Source organism: Psammomys obesus, unplaced genomic scaffold (genome assembly GCF_907164565.1).
Source record: "Psammomys obesus unplaced genomic scaffold, mPsaObe1.curated_primary_1811, whole genome shotgun sequence".
Lineage (NCBI taxonomy): Eukaryota > Metazoa > Chordata > Mammalia > Rodentia > Muridae > Psammomys > Psammomys obesus.
This window is the reverse complement of record NW_026590585.1, coordinates 1-17,107: the sequence shown is the minus strand read 5'-3', so window position 1 is coordinate 17,107 and position 17,107 is coordinate 1. Positions and strand designations below refer to the sequence as shown.

The following is a 17,107-nucleotide window of genomic DNA, read 5'->3' as shown; positions in this document are numbered from 1 at the left end:
TCAATATCAGGAATAATAAAGCACAAGTTTTAGTATTTTATGTTTGTGTTACAATGGTTCCTCTCTGTGCCCATAGGACTAATGTTCCATTTTGAAGCCCAATAACAAGACATCTCCTGAGTACACAATATAAAGGGATTAGGTGTAGATGCTCTGATAGTTCCCAGGTACTTATATACTCCCCTGTAAATGGATTCTGTTTCAATACCTTTGACACATTTTCCTTTATAGAGAGTATGTTTTCAACCCCAACGGACAGGTGTGTCCAGGTGACTTTCTTTGGTCAATTGAATGCTATGAAGCATGGTGGCATGCAGGCAGACATAGTGCTGGAGTAGGAGCTGAGAATCATACATCTTGATCTACAGGCAGTAGGAGGAGACTGTGTGCCACACTGGGCATAGCTTGAGCATATGAGACCTCAAAGACCAACTCCACAGTGATACACTTCCTCCAACAAGGCCACACCTCCTAATAGTGCCCCTCCCAATGGGCCAAGCATTCAACATATGAATCTGTGGGGGCCATTCCTATGGACACCACAGCAGATGACAGGCCAGAGTAGGCCCTATTCCAAAGACTAGTTGGCAACACAAACTAGACTTGACAGAGAAAAGAAAAAGAAAGAAAGATGAAATCTCAAAGTTAGGTAGGGAGAGATGGGAAGGTGGAGTGTTTATGAGAGTTGGTAGAGGAGTGAATATACATTATATGGGATTCTTGAAGAATTAACAAATAAAACTATTATTAAAATTGATCTCCAAAAGGAGATTTTTGTTAGGTAGGGCAGTACCTCACATAATCTCAGCTTTAAATGCTAAGACAGAAGAACACTGAGTTAAGAGTCTAGCCTGGGCTACCTAATGAAAACTTGTTTCAAAAGAGCCACAAAGAAAGAAAAGGAAAGTCACAGCTAGGAGTCAATCTGCATAATCCCACCATCCAGGAGGCTGAGGCAGGAGGATGGTGAGTTCAAGGGTGGCCTGGGTTATATAGCCAGACTGTCTTAAAAACAAACAAACAAACAAACAAACAAACAAACAAACAAACACAATACAACTAAATAAAATGATCATATGCCTTCCTTTGCCTTTTGCTGTGGACAGGTGTGGGCCAGGAACTCATGCTCATGTTGGTAGCAGTGTAAGGCTGACAGGAGGTTTTATCCCATGAGGCCGCAGGAACCTGCAGGCTCAGAGCTCAGTCAAGTTCAGGCTTTTCAAATTGTGAGATGTCTATATGTGGGACTAGTTTGGGGGCAGCCGGTAGGATTGGGACAGAGATGTCACACTGCCGAGTGTGTTTGGAGGCCTGGCCAACCTTTTTTTCCCCTTTTCTTTACCATTTTCCTATTTATTAATTTATTCACTTCATATCCTGATAGCAGTCCCCTCCCTCTTTTCCTCCCAGTCCCACCCTGCCACCCTCTTCTCTTTTCTCCCCTCCCTTTCTCCTAAGAAAAGAGGTGTCCCCTCTCAAACACCTGAACCAACTGACCCCAGCCCATCCATTCACAACAGGACTAAGCGCATCCTCTTCCACTGAGGCAAAACAAGGCAGCCCAGCTAGAGGAAAGTGATCCTGTGTTTCTTTGAGGGATTTAGTTCTTTTCTCCTCAAAGGCCGCTGTCATCTTCATAAGATTAGATTTAGGATTGTTTTCTCTTATTCCAGGTGTAGTAGAATATCCAGGGCCTGTAGTAGTAGGAGAGCTGGGTTCTGGTGGTGCCGCACTGCCCGGGCTTTGTTGACTGTGTTCTTATGCTGGCCTTTAGCCATCTGATTATCCCTGGTGTTGCCAGGTGGCCTGGAGGATCCTGATGGCTGCTGCCCCTGGAATTGCTGTTATAACTGGAGCAAAGGAACGGACTCAAAGACCTCACAGCTGTTGGGTTTGCCCTGGTAGTCCTTGATCATCCTGGCCGTCCTCAAACAGTAAATGTCAGTGTGGGAGGAATCACAGCAATCCATGAACTAGTGAAGTATTTCAAAAGTTCCAGAAGAGGGTTATAACTTATCACAAGACGTGTTGAAGTTGGCCTTTCTACAGGAAAGGGGCCAAAGGGTCATGGGAGGAACCTGGAGAATACTTTGAAACCTACTCCCTGTGGGCATTCTGTCTGTAGTCTACATTCTGGCTGAAGTGCATTCTAGCTGCTGCACTTCATCTGTGACTCAAGTCTTCTAGACAGCCAGCAGTGAGCTAAGGTCCGGGTATCCATCACCTGTCTCTTGGCAAGAAAGGAGAGATGAGACACATCTTAGCATTTGGAAGACGTGAGGGCACCCATGCAAAGGGTTGACTCCATACTGGCTTGGGCTTCAGAGACACAGAGGGTTGAAAGGAGTTTCCTTGCAGAAGGTAGACCATGCATGGATAGGAGTGTGTATATGGTGGAAAGTTCAGTGTGGGATATTTGTGCCTAGTAAGGTAAGGAGAGCATCCTTGTCTGGTTGTGGATGACCTGGCATTGGAGGTTAGCAGCCAAGCAGGAAGTGGGGAGAGTCTATGTAGAAGGCAGAGCTGAATGGGTTTCAGAGACTTGCAGTGTAAGGATGCTGTCTACCTGGTGGGATAGCTCTGTGTGGCCATGCAATACAGTCCATACTATGAGGGTTTCTGCCTATCAAGCTGGCCTTGGTGGATTGCTATATTCTCAGGGATTCTAACTGCTCAGGAGTTAGCACTAGGAGTCAGAGCACAAGTTGGGTGAGGGAGGCTTTCCTTAGCCAGCATTTCAGAACTCCAGCAATGTGTCTGGCCCTTCGAGGAAATGTCCACCTAAAGGGAGGATGGCATCAGTTCAGGGGGTATTGGCTTGACATGAGGATTGGAACCCCAAAGAGACAGGCACCTTAGTGGATGTTGGGCATGCTTTGGGAGGAAGAAGAGCAGCATCCAAGAGATTATCACTTGAGAGCCTGAGATAGAGATACAGAACATAGACTTTTCACTCCCAGAAACAGACTTGAAATGCCAAAATTTGGGAAATAAAATGAACCATGTGGCACTACAGTGAAATGGGGACAATAGTGTGAACTCATGGTTTTGAGTATGTTTGGACACAAAAGCAAGAGAAATCCTAGAAACACAAACTGTTTGTGTTTGTGTTTTTTTAATGCATGCATATGCTCTTTGCTTGTTATGTGTAGGAGTATGGGGGGTAGCTAGAGAAGATTCAAATAAAGGAACTATTTGGAAGAACTGAAGGCTGAGCCTGTGGCTATGAGCTGAAGAGTTCTGTGGCAGGGTCTCAAATGATCCCTTATTAACAACTGTTTTCAATTTCCCCTCCTGTAGGTTGTGATCGATTTGGTTCTCGCAACTGTTCCCAACAGTGCAGTGAGCATGCAGAGCCTGAGTTGAGGAGTGCAGGGATGCAGGGAAGGGAGGCGTACAGAGAGAGACAACCTCCCCACAGCTATGAACTAGGTCTGTTTCAGGATATGGCTGGCAGCAGAGTGAGTGGCGTGTCCCCATGAAGCTAGTTATGGACTGTAGCATAAGCAGAACACTCGCTGGGAGGAGCAGCTTCAGAAGAAACAGGGTGTGAGCTGCCCTTCCCCATGCTGGAGGCAGCTGAGTGAGAGCCCATACAGTGGTGAGTGCCAATGACCCTCTGGAGTGTGGTATCAGAATTTGCCTGTTCAGCCCAAAGTCAATGTCTTGCCGTAAGTGTTTGCTCACTGTCTGGTTTTCCTGAAATCTCATTTGCACGTGCATGGTTTTCTGTTTGTTGCAAAGTGTCTTAAGACAGAGTTCTCTAATAGCATGGTTCCTCTTTTCTTCTTCTTCCTAATTTTTTCCTTCCTCTTTTGAGTTCCTGCTTCACAGTACTTGCATCCCATGCTGAGTAGCTTTGAGGGCTACAATTTTTATTTTGAAGAGGTTACATCCCTTGCATGGCCTGAGCGATTTCAAGCTGTGGGTTCTCATTCTCATGTGGTTTATCCCAGTGGGACCGGCCTCTTCTCTCTTACAACCATGTGATCTGAGAACTTATCACAGTGTGTGGTACTCATGCACTACAAGCTTTAGAGGAACGAGGAGGTGAGCTTTCTGAGGGAAGAAGGTCTCTTTTTGATATGGCTTCAGAAATTACTTATGCGGAAGTGAAGATCAAGAATGCATCCAACTCCTCTGGCACCCACTCAGATTCTTCTGCAGGTAAAAAAAAACCCAAAACAACAACAACAACAACAACAACAAAACCAAACACCTTTCTGTACTTAACTTTGGGTGGTGTTTGTTACTGATTCTCCAAGTGCTTGGATCTGAGATTTTACGGAAATCTCTGTCGTTTGAGTTTGTACATTGACTGGAAGAGCTGTGGGGTTGTATGATGGGATGGAAAAAGCTTTCTTGGCGTGGTTTTTGCTCTTGCCGTTTACAGAAACTATAGCTTGTATTTTGATGCCTTTCTTTCTTAATATAAATGAACATAAGTGCAATTTTTTTCTGAAAATGAAATCATACTGTTTAATAGTGAGGTTTCCCCTCTTTTCGGGAAACCTCTTTGCTTGACAGTATATTGTAACATCATGAAAACAGTTTCTGCGTTTGAAGCTTTTATCTTGAAAGAACTTTTGTTTTCTTTTATACTGTAGGTCAAAGCAGAACCTCTCACTTGATTGACAGTTGCTCTGTCACTAAACTATACCTTCATCCAGGAAACAGTTCCCAGCCATGAGACAGTGACTAGCAGGCTGGCCTTATGCTAAAGAGTGGAATATGATTAAAATGTTTATCTCTTAATGTATGTGTTTGAACAGTCTGGAAGTTATTTGAATATCTAGTGCTTTAACCATAGTGAAGAACATAAAAAATCCCCTCAGTGACATGAAAATGTATTTACAGTTCTGATTAAAAGGCAAGTCATACCTCTTCCCCCTGAGTGGGGACCAGCCTTGCCAGCCCACAGAGGAAGACAAGGCAGCCAGTCCTGATGAGATTTGATAAGCTAGCGTCAGATGGAAGGGGAGGAGGACCTCCACTCTCAGTGGACTTGGAGAGGGGCATGGGAGGAGATGAGGAAGGGAGGGTGGGATTAAGAGGGAATGAGGAAGGAGGCTACAGCTGGGATTGAAAGTGAATAGACTGTAATTAATATAAAAAATAAAAATTTAAATAAAAAAAAAGAAAAAATCACCCATGGCAGGTGGGGCGGGAAGGAAGGGAAGTCACAGGCCAGATGGCAGTATTCATGCTGTGTAACCATGTGGGAAAACATATTATATGCACATACTTTAACATTTGCTGAAAGGGCCAGTTGTGGTCTAATTCCAGCACTCTGAGGGCAGAAACAGAAGGATCACTGAGGATTTGAGGCTGGTCTGGTCTACATCAGATCATCCAGGACTAGGTCATTACACCTCTACCACCAAACCAAACCAAACCAAACAAAAAAATCCAACTTCCTGAAAGGATATGATTGAAGTGGTTTTGTGAATATGTATTCAATTTATTCTTTTCAGATCTCAAAATATTAACACTATTTATTACAGCAGTGTAAGTTTGTGGTTTATATATTTTGTAATGCTTTTACAATGGGCATTACGTGTCTGTTATTTTAAGTGTTCATACTGCCAGTAATATGTGTCCTGGAGGAAAAAAGAGAAAAGGTGGGAGGAGAAGAAGATGGAACTTATTACTCATGAAATGAATGTGTTTCTCCTTCCAGCTCCCAAAGGGAAACCTGCCCATCATCAAAGTAAGCCTGGTTCCCCCTTGCTGCTTTTTAAATCACTGATGGTACTTTTTCTGCTGTTGGCAATCTTATTCCTAGTTGCTTTTATCAGTAAGTATCCAAAATGAATCCTTAGGCCATGTCTGCCTTAGATGAAGAGAGTAGGCATTTAAGGAAATATGAAGAAGAAATCTTGTTTGGAGAAAATAATTCAAGGGATTCCATTGTGCCTTTCACTTTTTCTTGGATTTACTTTGGGGAAAATGGAATCCATTCTTACTAGAGACAGTGAAGAGCATTTATGAGTGTCTGTGTGGGGTTGTGGAGTGAACTCTGTGGGATGCTGTCTTTAATGGACCAGGAGGTCAAACCTACGAGTTCTCATTGACATTGCGAAGTCTAAAAGGTGTATGTGTACACAAGCTCAATGTGTAGACAAGCTGTATGTGGGCACAAGCTGTATGTGTGTAGGCTCTTCCATCCTGGTGCAAGCATGTGGAGAAGAAGGACCTAGGAAAAAAAATTATCCAAGAAGTGTTCTTCAGCTAATTCCTAGTTACTTCTGTCCAGCCAAGGATTATCCAAAACCTAGATAGATACCAACTGAGCAAAACAGTCAGTTTCTCTTGATCAAAGAATGAGAATTTATGAAAAATTTAAAATGCATGAGAACTGGTATGTTTAGGATATTTTACTCATTCATTTGATCACCCCGAATAAAGTAATAGCCATTTACTGTATGTCAGACAGCGTGTCAGACAAAGTCCAGGGAGAACACAGACTCTATTCTCAAGAAATTTAGAGGAAGGTCAAGGAATCAGTGTCAGCCAGGTGCAATGGCACTCTGCTACTATCCCAGCTATTCAGGGTGTTGAGATAGGAGGACAGTGTTGGAAAAGAACAAAGGAAAGAAAATGAACTGGTGTCTGCAACATTGTCCAGGAGGTCTTGTACTAAGACAGATTTCTTAGAAGAGGAAACATCTAGAATGTGGTTACCAAGAATGTCCCAGAGGTGAAACAGAAGCATGAGTGGCTGAAACAGGGTATGTGATGTCCCCCATTATGAACAACATAATTACTATTCTCCTAAATAGTAGTTTCTATCAAGTTGGTTTTCTATTTAGTACATGAGTATAAATTTAATGAGCTAAGAAAACTTATCTATCCTCTGATTCTGTGCTTTGGCAATTTATGCTGATTTCCACTGAGAGGCTCCTCTGGTTCTAGCTGAACTTAGACAACTATATGTGGTCAGTTACCAATACAGGCAATTCTGTGTCCAAGGAAGAAGAGGCCAGCTGGAATGACTAAGAGTACGACATGCCTTTATAAGATTCCTTAGGATTCCCTGGGCCTGTTTGCATGGCAGCTCGCAGACTTCCAAGATTGAGGGTGACCATGAGCCAGGTCTCCCCCAAAATATAGCTTGATACAGATCAGGGCTGATTTTGACATTCTCTTGACTGGAAGACTTCTCTTGACACAGAAGACTTCACTTTTTGTGTTTTAAACTGGGAATGTTGCAAAACCACATTGCCGTGGTGCATTGGCACAGACGTTAAAAACTGTGGTCATTTTTGCAAAGCGTCATAGCCATGGAGAACTATTGCAACATTTCAAATAGCGAGTTGATGGAGCCAAATTTAGGTTGTAGTTGGTGTATTTACAGTCCTCTGAATGTAGAATCATTAGGACAAAGAGAGAAATGAGAGGTCTAATTTATAAACTGAGATAAGTGTCTGGACAACATGAGAGGAGCAGCTTTGAGTGGTAAAGAGTATAGGGCCAAGGAAATAGATTCTTGATGAGTGTTGAGGTCTAGGGTCCAAGAAGTAAAAATGTAACCTTGGTATTCTGATGACGTAAAGTCAGAGACCATGACGTTATTCAAAGAGGGGTGGAGAGAAGGAGAAGGAATTATAAAATACAACAAGAAGTGATGGCAAGAAGGTGAGGCAAAGCCAGGACAGAGCAATGTCTCAGGAGCTGAGGAGGAAGAGAACTGGGCTCAACTCCAATAGCAAGATGGTTAATACGTGCCCTGGAATATTGCTGATGATCCACCTCAAAATTGGTGTTAGTGAAACAGAGGAAGCAAAACTGGTGGGGTGAGCAGGACAAAGGCATAGGGAGGAAGGTGAAGAAATTCAGTTCTAGAGGGAGTCAGTTAAAACGGGGTGAGTGAGAATGTGGTAAGTCAGTGGAAGTGAAGAGAGCTTTAGGGAGAAAACAATGTCCTAGATGCATTTAAAAAATTTCACTCTCTAAAATAACCCAGGGCTACTCAGAATTAGCTAATGCCTTTTTCTTCCATAGCGAAGGCAGTTTACATTCTTAAATGTGAGTCTATCTCTGTTTCATCTCCCGCAAGAGTTAGCATTTTCATCTTACATTAAGCATTGAAAGGTATGGCTAACTCCATTTAGAGTCGTGACAACTGGGCCCATCCTGCCTTTTAAATTACTCATCTTTCTATGCATTCTGAAAGTATCTGTGGTCTCAAACTAGGGGCCTGAGGAGTCCATTGATTGTGGGGTAAAGGGAATCATAGTAAGGCTCTGTCCACTTAGGTAAACTAGCTGTGGCAGATCTTTGTACCACTAAGTAGAAAATAGACATCCATCATTCTATCATGGAAATTAGTGGTTCTGGTTCTGTTTTCTTACAGTTTACTTTCAAAAGTACTCTCAACTTCTTGAAGACAAAAAAGCTACAAAATATGAAATAATTCCCAATGAATTGAGCTGCATGAAAAACAGTTCACTTATGGATGGTAAGAATGTACCTAAGAATTTTTTGCTGGCTGTAGAGTGTAATGGTTCCTCAGAAACCTCTGTTTCTTTCTTTCTTTCTTTCTTTCTTTCTTTCTTTCTTTCTTTCTTTCTTTCTTTCTTTCTTTCTTTCTTTCTCTCTTTCTCTCTTTCTTTCTCCCTTCCTCCCTCTCTCCCTCCCTTCCTTTGTTCCTTCCTTCTTTCCTTTCTCTCTTTCCCCTCCCTGTTCTATCTCTTCCTTTCTCCTCCTTTCTCTTTCCCTCTCTCCTCTCTCTCTCTTTCTTTTTTAATATAGTCTTCTCTTATGCATTGTATCCTGACTGCAGTTTCCCCTCTACCTACTCCTCCCAGTCCCACCTCTCAGATCCACTTCTCCTCCAGTTTCCTTCAAAAAAAGAGGAGAACTTCCAGGGATATCAACCAAACAAGGAATAACAAGTTACAATAAGATGGGCAGCTTGGTCTTCATGCGGGTTCCCTAGCAAATGGAGCGGGGGCTGTCTCTGACATGGACTCTGTTGCCTGCTTTTGGATCACTTCCCTCTAGCTAGGCTGCCTTGTCCTGCCTCAGTAGAAGAGGATGCACTTAGTCCTGATACGACTCCAAGTGCCTTGGGAGGTTGGAATCCCTACGAACCCTGCTTAGTTGATTCTGTGGGTTCTCCTGGTATCCTTGACCCGTTTGAGTCCTACAGTTCCTCCTCCTCCTTTTCCTCGGGGTTCTCCAAGCTCCTTCTAATGTTTGACTGTGCATCTGCTCCCATCAGTTGCTGAATGAAGCTCCTTTGATGACAATTGGGCTAGGCATCACTGTACGAGTATAGCAGACTATCATTAGGAATCATTTTATTGACTTTTTTTTCCAGTTGTGTTTGGCTCTGTACTAGGTCTCTGGTTTAACCAGTCTCTAATTCCTGGCCATCCAGGCAGTATTGGACATGGGCTTCCTCTTGTGGCTTGGGCCTCAAGTTGGACCAGCCATTGGCTGGCTACTCCCACAAGTTCTGTGCCATAATTACCCCAGCACATCTTGCAGTCAGAACAATTTGATTGTAAGTCAAAGTTTTGTGGTCGGGTTGGAGTCTCTATCCAAACACTAAAAGTCTTGCCTAGTTACAGAGGATGGCCATCTCAGGCTCCATATCACCCATTACTAGAAGTCTCCAGTTTAGCATGGTTTTAGCTTCCATGATACTTTCCTGAGGACCAAATAACTAAACTACTGAATCTTTTTCTTTACCAAGCACTTTTATGCATTTCATTTCAGTGAGCAGAATTATACCAACAAAAAGGATTGGCAGTAGTTGAGCTTGCTTTACACTCTTTTTTATTGGTTACATTTTGGGACATCTCGTATTTGGAGAAGATGCATTGTGATCACATGAGTCCTCTACTGTCCTCTTGTCCCCCTCCCACTTCCTCTTCTCAACTAGTCCCCACTCCTACACTCATGTCCCTCTCCTTTCCTCCATTTTCATTCCTTTCAAATTTCTTTTTTTTTTGAGTTTTATTTTTTTCTTATCAGTTACATTTTATTAACTCTGTATCCCAGCCATGTCCCGATCCCTCATTCCCTCCCAGTCCCTCCCTCCCTCCCTCATCTCCACCATGCCCCTTGCCAAGTCCACTAATAGGGGGGACCTCCTCCCCATTCATCTGATCCTGTTTTATCAGGTATCTTCAGGACTGGCTGCAAAGCTCTCCTCTGTGGCCTAACAGGACTGCTCCTCCCTTGGGGGGTGGGGAGGCCAAAGAGCCAGTCATTGAGTTCCTGTTAGAAACAGTCCTTGTTCCCCTCACTATGGGAAACCAATTGGTTACTGAGCTACCACAGGCTACATCTGAGCAGAGGTTCTAGGTTACATTCATACATGGTCCTTGGTTGCATGTCAGTCTCAGAAAAGACCCTGTGCCCAGATATATTTAGTCCTTGTGGAGCTCCTATCCTTTCCTCATCAGACTAACTCCCCTTCTTTCTTATGATTCCCTGTACTCTGCCAAAGGTTTGGTCATGAGTCTTTGCTTTGAAAACACTGCTAGTTAGAGTCTTTCAAGTGCGCTCAGTAGACTCCTGTCATATGTTCAATGCGCATCCCATCTGTCTAAGAAAGACTTTTATCATGAAGAGGTGTCGGATTTTGTCAAAGCCTTTTTCAGAATCTAATGAGATGATTGTGTGGCTTTTTCTTTCTTTCAGTTTGTTTATATGGTGGATTACATTGAGTGAGTTTCTTATGTCAAACCATCCCTGAATCTCTGGATGAAGCCTGCTTTATCATGGTGTATGATCTTTTTGATGTGCTCTTGGATTTGGTTTGCAAGTATTTTATTCAGTATTTTTGCATCCATGTTTATAATGGAAATTTGTGTATTATTCTTTTTGTTGAGTCTTTGTGTGGTTTAGCTATCACAGTGGCTGTGGCTTTACAAAATGAATTTTTCAATGTTTCTTCTGTACTATTTAGTGGAATAATTTGAGGAGTATTAGCATTAGCTCTTTTTTGAAAGTCTAGCAGAATTCTGTGCTAAATCACTCTAGCCCTTGTCTTTTTTTTGTGTGTGGGAGGAGGTTCTGAGACTTTTAAAGATTGCTTCTATTTGCTTAGAGATTATAGGTCTATTTAAATTGTTTATCTGACCTTGATTTTTCTTTGGTAAATGGTACTATCAAGAAAATTATCCATTTGTTTTAGATTTTACAATATTGTGGCATACAGATTTTATGACTTAATGATTTTTTTAATTTACCTAGTGTGTGTTGCTATGTTTCCCATTTCATTTCTGATTTTGTTAATTTGGATATTCTCTTTCTATCTTTTAGTTAGTTTAGATAAGGGTTTGTCTATTTTGCTGATTTTCTCCAAGAACCAAGTCTTTGTTTCATTGATTGTTTGTATTGTTCTCTTTGTTTCTATTTTATTGATTTAAGCCCTCAGTGTGGTTATTTCCTGCCATCAATTCTTCTTGGGTGTCCTTTCTTCTTTTTGTTCTAGAGCATCCACTGTGCTCTTAAGTAGCTAGTATGATTTCTCTTCTTCTTCTTCTTCTTCTTCTTCTTCTTCTTCTTCTTCTTCTTCTCCTTCTTCTTTTTTATGTAGGCACTTAGTGCTATGAACTTTCCTCTTAGCTGCACTTTTATTGTGTCCTGTAAGTTTGGGTATATTGTGCCTTCATTTTTTTTATTGACTTCTAGGAAGTCTTTAATTTCCTCCTTATTTCTGCTTTAACCCAGTAGTCATTCAGTAGAGAGTTGTTCAGTTTTCATGAGTTTGTAGGCTTTCTGTTGTTTCAAATCCAGAATCCTTTGCTCTCTATATGCACGGACACTATGAAAAGATGAAACCCAAGAATGATAGGAATAGAACAACAAGCAGAATCCCACTCAAAGACCTACAAATGTTTCCAACAAAATCACAGAAGAAAAATTTCCTAATCTAAAGAAGGAGATGCCTATAATTTTAAAAGAAGCACACAAAACATCAAATAGTTTGAACCAGAAAAAAGTCCCCTTACTATATAACAATCAAAATACTAACATACAGAACAAAGAGAATATTAAAATGAAGGAAAAAGGCCATGTAACATATAAAGACAAAGCTATAATAGTTACACTCAATTTCTCAATGGAGGCTCTAAAAGTCAGAAGAGCCTGGACAAATGCAATGCAGTCTCCAAGAGACCACAAATGTCAGCCCAGACTATTATACCCAGCAAATCCATCCTCTTAGTCTGTGTCTTTTTATTGGGAGATTGAGTCTATTCATATTGAGAGATATTAATGACAAATGGTTGTTAATTACTGTTATTTTCTTGTTGTTGCTGTCATTACTGTTGGTGTTGCTGGTGGTCGTGTGTGTGTATGTGTGTGTGTGTGTGTGTGTGTGTGTGTGTGTATGTTTTCTTCCTTTTTGGTTTTGCTGGTGTGAGATTATTTATTCCGTGTGTTTCCATGCGTATAGCAAACCTCTTTGGTTTGGATTTTTCTTTTGTAGGGCTGGATTTGTAGATAGATATTGTTTGAATTTGACTTTGTATAAAATGTGTGGTTTTCTCCATTTATGGTACCTGAAAGTTTTGCTGGGTATAGTAGGTGGAGCTGGTGTTTGTGGTCTTTTAGAGTCTGAAGTGTATCTGCCCAGGTCCTTTTGATTTTTAGAGTTTCAACTGAGAAATTGGCTATAATTGTTTTAGGCCTGTCTTTATATGTTACTTGCTTTTTTTCCTGTGCAGCTTTTAATATTCTCTCTTTGTTCTATATGTTTAATGTTCTGATTATTATGTGGCAAGAGTACCTTTTTTTTTTTTATTCAATCTATTTGGTGTTCTGTATGACTCTTATCCTTGACAGGCATCTCCTTCTTTAGGTTAGTAAAATTTTCCTTTATGATTTTGTTGAAAAAATTTTCTGGACCTTTGAGCTGGGATTATTCTCTTTGTTATATGCCTTTCATTCTTAGGTTTGGCCTTTTCATAGTTTTCCAGATACTCTGAATGTTTAATGTCAGGAATTTTTTTTAGAGTTAACATTTTCTTTGACTGAAGTATTTATTTATTTTGTCTTCAATGTCTGCGGTTATCTCTTTCATCTCTTGTATTCTGTTACTGATGCTTGTATCTGTAGATCCTATTTGTTTACCTTGATTTTCCATCTCCAGAATTCCCTCATTTTTGTTTCTTTTTTCTTTTGTTTCCATTTCCATTTTCAGGTCTTGAGCATTTTTGTTTGTTTCCTTCAACTGCTTGTTTTTCCTTCAGTTTCTTTAAGAAATTAATTACTTTCCTTCAGTTTTTTTGTTTGTTCTTTTCCTCAATTTCTTTAAGGGATTTATTGATTTCCTCTGTAAGGACCTCTATCATCTTCAAAAAGTTGGTTCTAAGGTCTTCTTTATGTTATTTAGCTGTGTTGAAATATTCAATATTCAGAGTTTGCTGGAGTAGGGTGCCTGGGCTCTGGTGGTGAGCCTTGGCTGTGATTATGTTCTTACCCTGGTGCCCAAGCCTTTGGTTTGGTGATTACAGGTCTCAGTGCCAATTTCTGAGTTTGTCTTTGTTTGGTGGGTGTTTTATTCCTTGGTTTCTGTTTCCTGTCTGGTCTTTTTCACCTGTGTGGTCTGTGGTTGAGCAGAGTGTCTCCACCTGAGTTTGAGAGCTGGATTTCTGGAGGCAGAAGTCCACCCAACTCTTGCCCTGGCTGGGAGCTGTGACAGAGTGATGAGGAGATGAGAGGATATGGGAGGTTGTGTCTCAGGTGCACTAAGAAACTGAAGGAGGTCCAAAGGTGACCAGTCTGTCTGGAATCCTGGCATGTGGTATGGCCTCTGGTCCAGTAGTGAGTCTCAGCCAGAGATTATTTACTGTTCTTCTGACTGGTGTGGTCTGAACTTGAGTAGGGGATAACCTCTGCAGTTGAGAACAGGGACAAGGCAAAACAGGATGTTTTGCAGGGAGGCATGGTGGAGAATTGTGTCTGTGGGAACTGAGGGAATGAGAGGCTTCTACAGTAGGGCCATCTACCTGTTCTTCTGGATGGCACTGCCTACATTTGAGCAGGGGATGTCCTATTCAATATTTCTAACAAATTCCCAGGTGGCATGAACTGAGAAGTAGGGTCCACATGTACATTTGCATTAGACCAGATAATCTGACATGTATGCCTCCATCTGTCTACAAGTACTTTTTATGAAATGGGTTCTATTATTCTTATATTTCTCTAACTTCTGCTTTTTTTTTTTCCAAACTCTGTCTGGACACTTGCCGTTTCTCATATGTATATGATTGGAAGAAAATTATGAAGTCCTGTATCATGAATATGAATTATTTAAAGATTTAATAGATTTCCTGAGAACATTTTTAAATTTATAAAAGATTTCACAAGATAATACAAAGATACTGTTCTAACCCCACATATACATACACTGTCCCTATATAAATAGCTTATATAAACAAACATGGTTGCTACAACTAGGAAGTGAATGCCGACATCAAAACTGATTAAAGCTCATGGTAATTAGGCTTTCATCTAAGACACCACATTGTATTTAGCCGTCACATCTCTTTAGTCTTCTCTTGGTTGGGTTAAGTTTTCAGAGGATCTTTGCTTTAAGTGATTCTGATTAGCAGTTTTGAGGATGACTGATCTGGTATATTATAGGCTATTTCTCTATTAAAATTTGAGCAATTATTTTTGAGGATGATGATGACAGGTGTGAAAAGCTAGTTTAATGACATTGGACACAGGGTCTAAACTATAAAAATCATTGTGGACTGTTGATATTGCCATCAGTTGATGGTCTACTTAAGGTAGGCCATTTAAAAGTGTACTTTTTTTATCATCTAAATTTTTTATTTTTTTAAAAAAATTCTCTTGTACAATACATCCCATCCATATCCTTCCCTCTCTTCCCTCCTGTAATTCCTTCCCCACTTCCCCAACCCCTAGATCCACTGCTTCCCTGTTTCCCTTCAGAAAAGAGCAGACATCCTCTGCTTATGGGACACTTTTCCTCATATTAGTTTGTCTGGGCTAGCCTTGATATGAGGGTTTATGCCTTGTCTTATTGCATTTTGCTATGCAGAGTTCAGTTGATGAAAATGTACCTTTTAAGGCTAACCATGTGGTATTGGATAACCAGTTAGGAGGCTCACCCATGAAGAAGATTAATTCTTCCTCTCTTGGCAGTTATTAATTGTCTATAGCACTTATAACAATAAAAATAGGCCATAAATTTGAGAGATAGGAGTTAACATGGCAGGAATTTGAGGGAAGAGAAGGAGATAGGAATGATATAATTATATTAATATTAATATATTATAAGATATATTAATATATACAAGATAATACAATATATAATATATTAATATAAAAAACCTGGTATATTTTCTCCATTTTTCACAATGTAATGTTTGGAAGAATGCTCCCTTATGGAGCCCACATATGACATGTATTGTTTAAATACGACATATATATTATGAAATTTTTTGGTTCTTAGTATGTTTAGTTCTATTCTTCAGAGATCCAGTTTTGCATTATATTCTCAGAGTCTGGGTGTTCTTTTTACTCTGTTTTTCTGGCTTTTCCTGGTAGCACTCGAGCAGGACAAAGAGGTCCTGACTTCAGTGCCATTGGAGGGGACATGGCTGCTTGGCACGTGAGAGGTGAGGGGCTCCTTGTTGTATCTGGAGAAGTGGGGAGTTGCAGCTTCCATGTGGTCTCTTTAAAGATGACTTCATTACATTGCACTTACATTGCCTTCTTCTCCCAAAGGCAAAGCCTGGAGCTGTTGCCCAAAGGATTGGAGGCCATTTGGTTCCAACTGCTACTTTGTTTCAACCAGCCCTGCTGCATCTTGGAACAAGAGTGAGGAGAACTGCTCCAGCGTGGGCGCTCATCTGCTGGTGATCCACAGCCAGGAAGAACAGGTGCATCCTGGGAGAGAGTGGGGCCTGGGCTGGGCCTGCTGCCTGCCTCTTTTTACTAAGAGGGAGTTGTGCTGACATGTGTGTTGGTGCTGTGGCAGAGGGCGTTCTATCAGATAGGCAGAAAGGTTGATTCAGCCTTTGTGTTCTACCCCATGTTCCTGCTTCACTGAAACTAACAACAACAACAACAACAATACTCCAAGGTACTGTGGCATCAGAAACTTAAAACAAGAAAGTGGGGGGAAAGATAAAATGTTTCTGCTTGGAAGACCAGTTTATGATCAATGTTTAGTATATGGTTTTGCAGCAACAGCACTCTAATGCCTCCTATAATAACAAGTGCCTAGCAGAGGAGGCTGTAGGGAAACAGGATCAAATCTGGAGAGTCACAACCAACCATCAGAAAGGGAATATCTGAAGTTATGAATAGAGAATGGCTAAAAAAATGTGCAAAATTCTCTCATGCACAACTTTTAATAATGGTGTTGGAATGTTGATCTTCTTTCAGTGGGGTCCTGGTGCTCTGCTGGTGTCCTGGAGCTTGGTTTCCAGAAGGAAAATGGAGGTTCTGTTTCTCTCAGGGGCAGCTAGAGTGCTATATAGGGTGAGGCCTGTGTGCTGAGCAGGGGTTTGCTGGTGAGAATGGAAGCTTGGGCATTCCCAACGCATTACAGCTGTTGGTTAAATGTCTGTGCTAAGCATGGCAGAGGAGAAGAGGGGCAGGCCAAAGCCCATTCCTGGTTGGCTTTTAGACAAGACACAGGTTTAGTGAGGCTCAGGCCCATTGTGCCAAAGGGTAAGTCAGGTGAGATGCCGCCATAAAACATGAATCTCAGAAGGTCTTCAAGTGAGAAAGTGCATACCTGTATACCTTTATTCATGTGAAATCAGGCAATATAAACCCTTGGCAGAGAGAGGGATTTCAACCGTGAATGTGTTTGATTTGTCAGAGGGTCAGGGATACTTAGTGGTTCTGTAAGAAGAAGGAAAATATAGTCCTTAATTATCTTATGGGGAGGTAGATGATCTCTGAGTGTAATTGAAGGTCACTGCTGGACTAAGATCCTTAGCAGGGTAGGACATTTCTAGCAATACACAGCTAGCTGAACCAGTTTCCTTCTCAGGAAAGAGTTTGGCCTGTAATCAGCTCTGAGGGCTATGTGATATTCCTTACAAGACCTGGAATCACTCAGATCAGGGGAGACTGTTAGCTCCCCGCTAAAAAAAAA

The 17,107-nt window shown here is 41.3% G+C and overlaps 1 protein-coding gene across 1 annotated transcript; it reads left to right on the top strand.

Moving 5' to 3' along the window:
* Nucleotides 1–3,902: 3,902 nt before the first annotated feature.
* Nucleotides 3,903–15,878, top strand: LOC129677302 (C-type lectin domain family 4 member A-like; the record flags this gene model as incomplete). The annotated part of the gene is made up of 4 exons (XM_055607943.1): nt 3,903–4,167; nt 5,681–5,710; nt 8,357–8,461; nt 15,724–15,878. Coding segments are annotated over exons 1-4 (372 nt in total), but the record flags the coding sequence as incomplete, so codon positions are not given.
* Nucleotides 15,879–17,107: the final 1,229 nt, after the last annotated feature.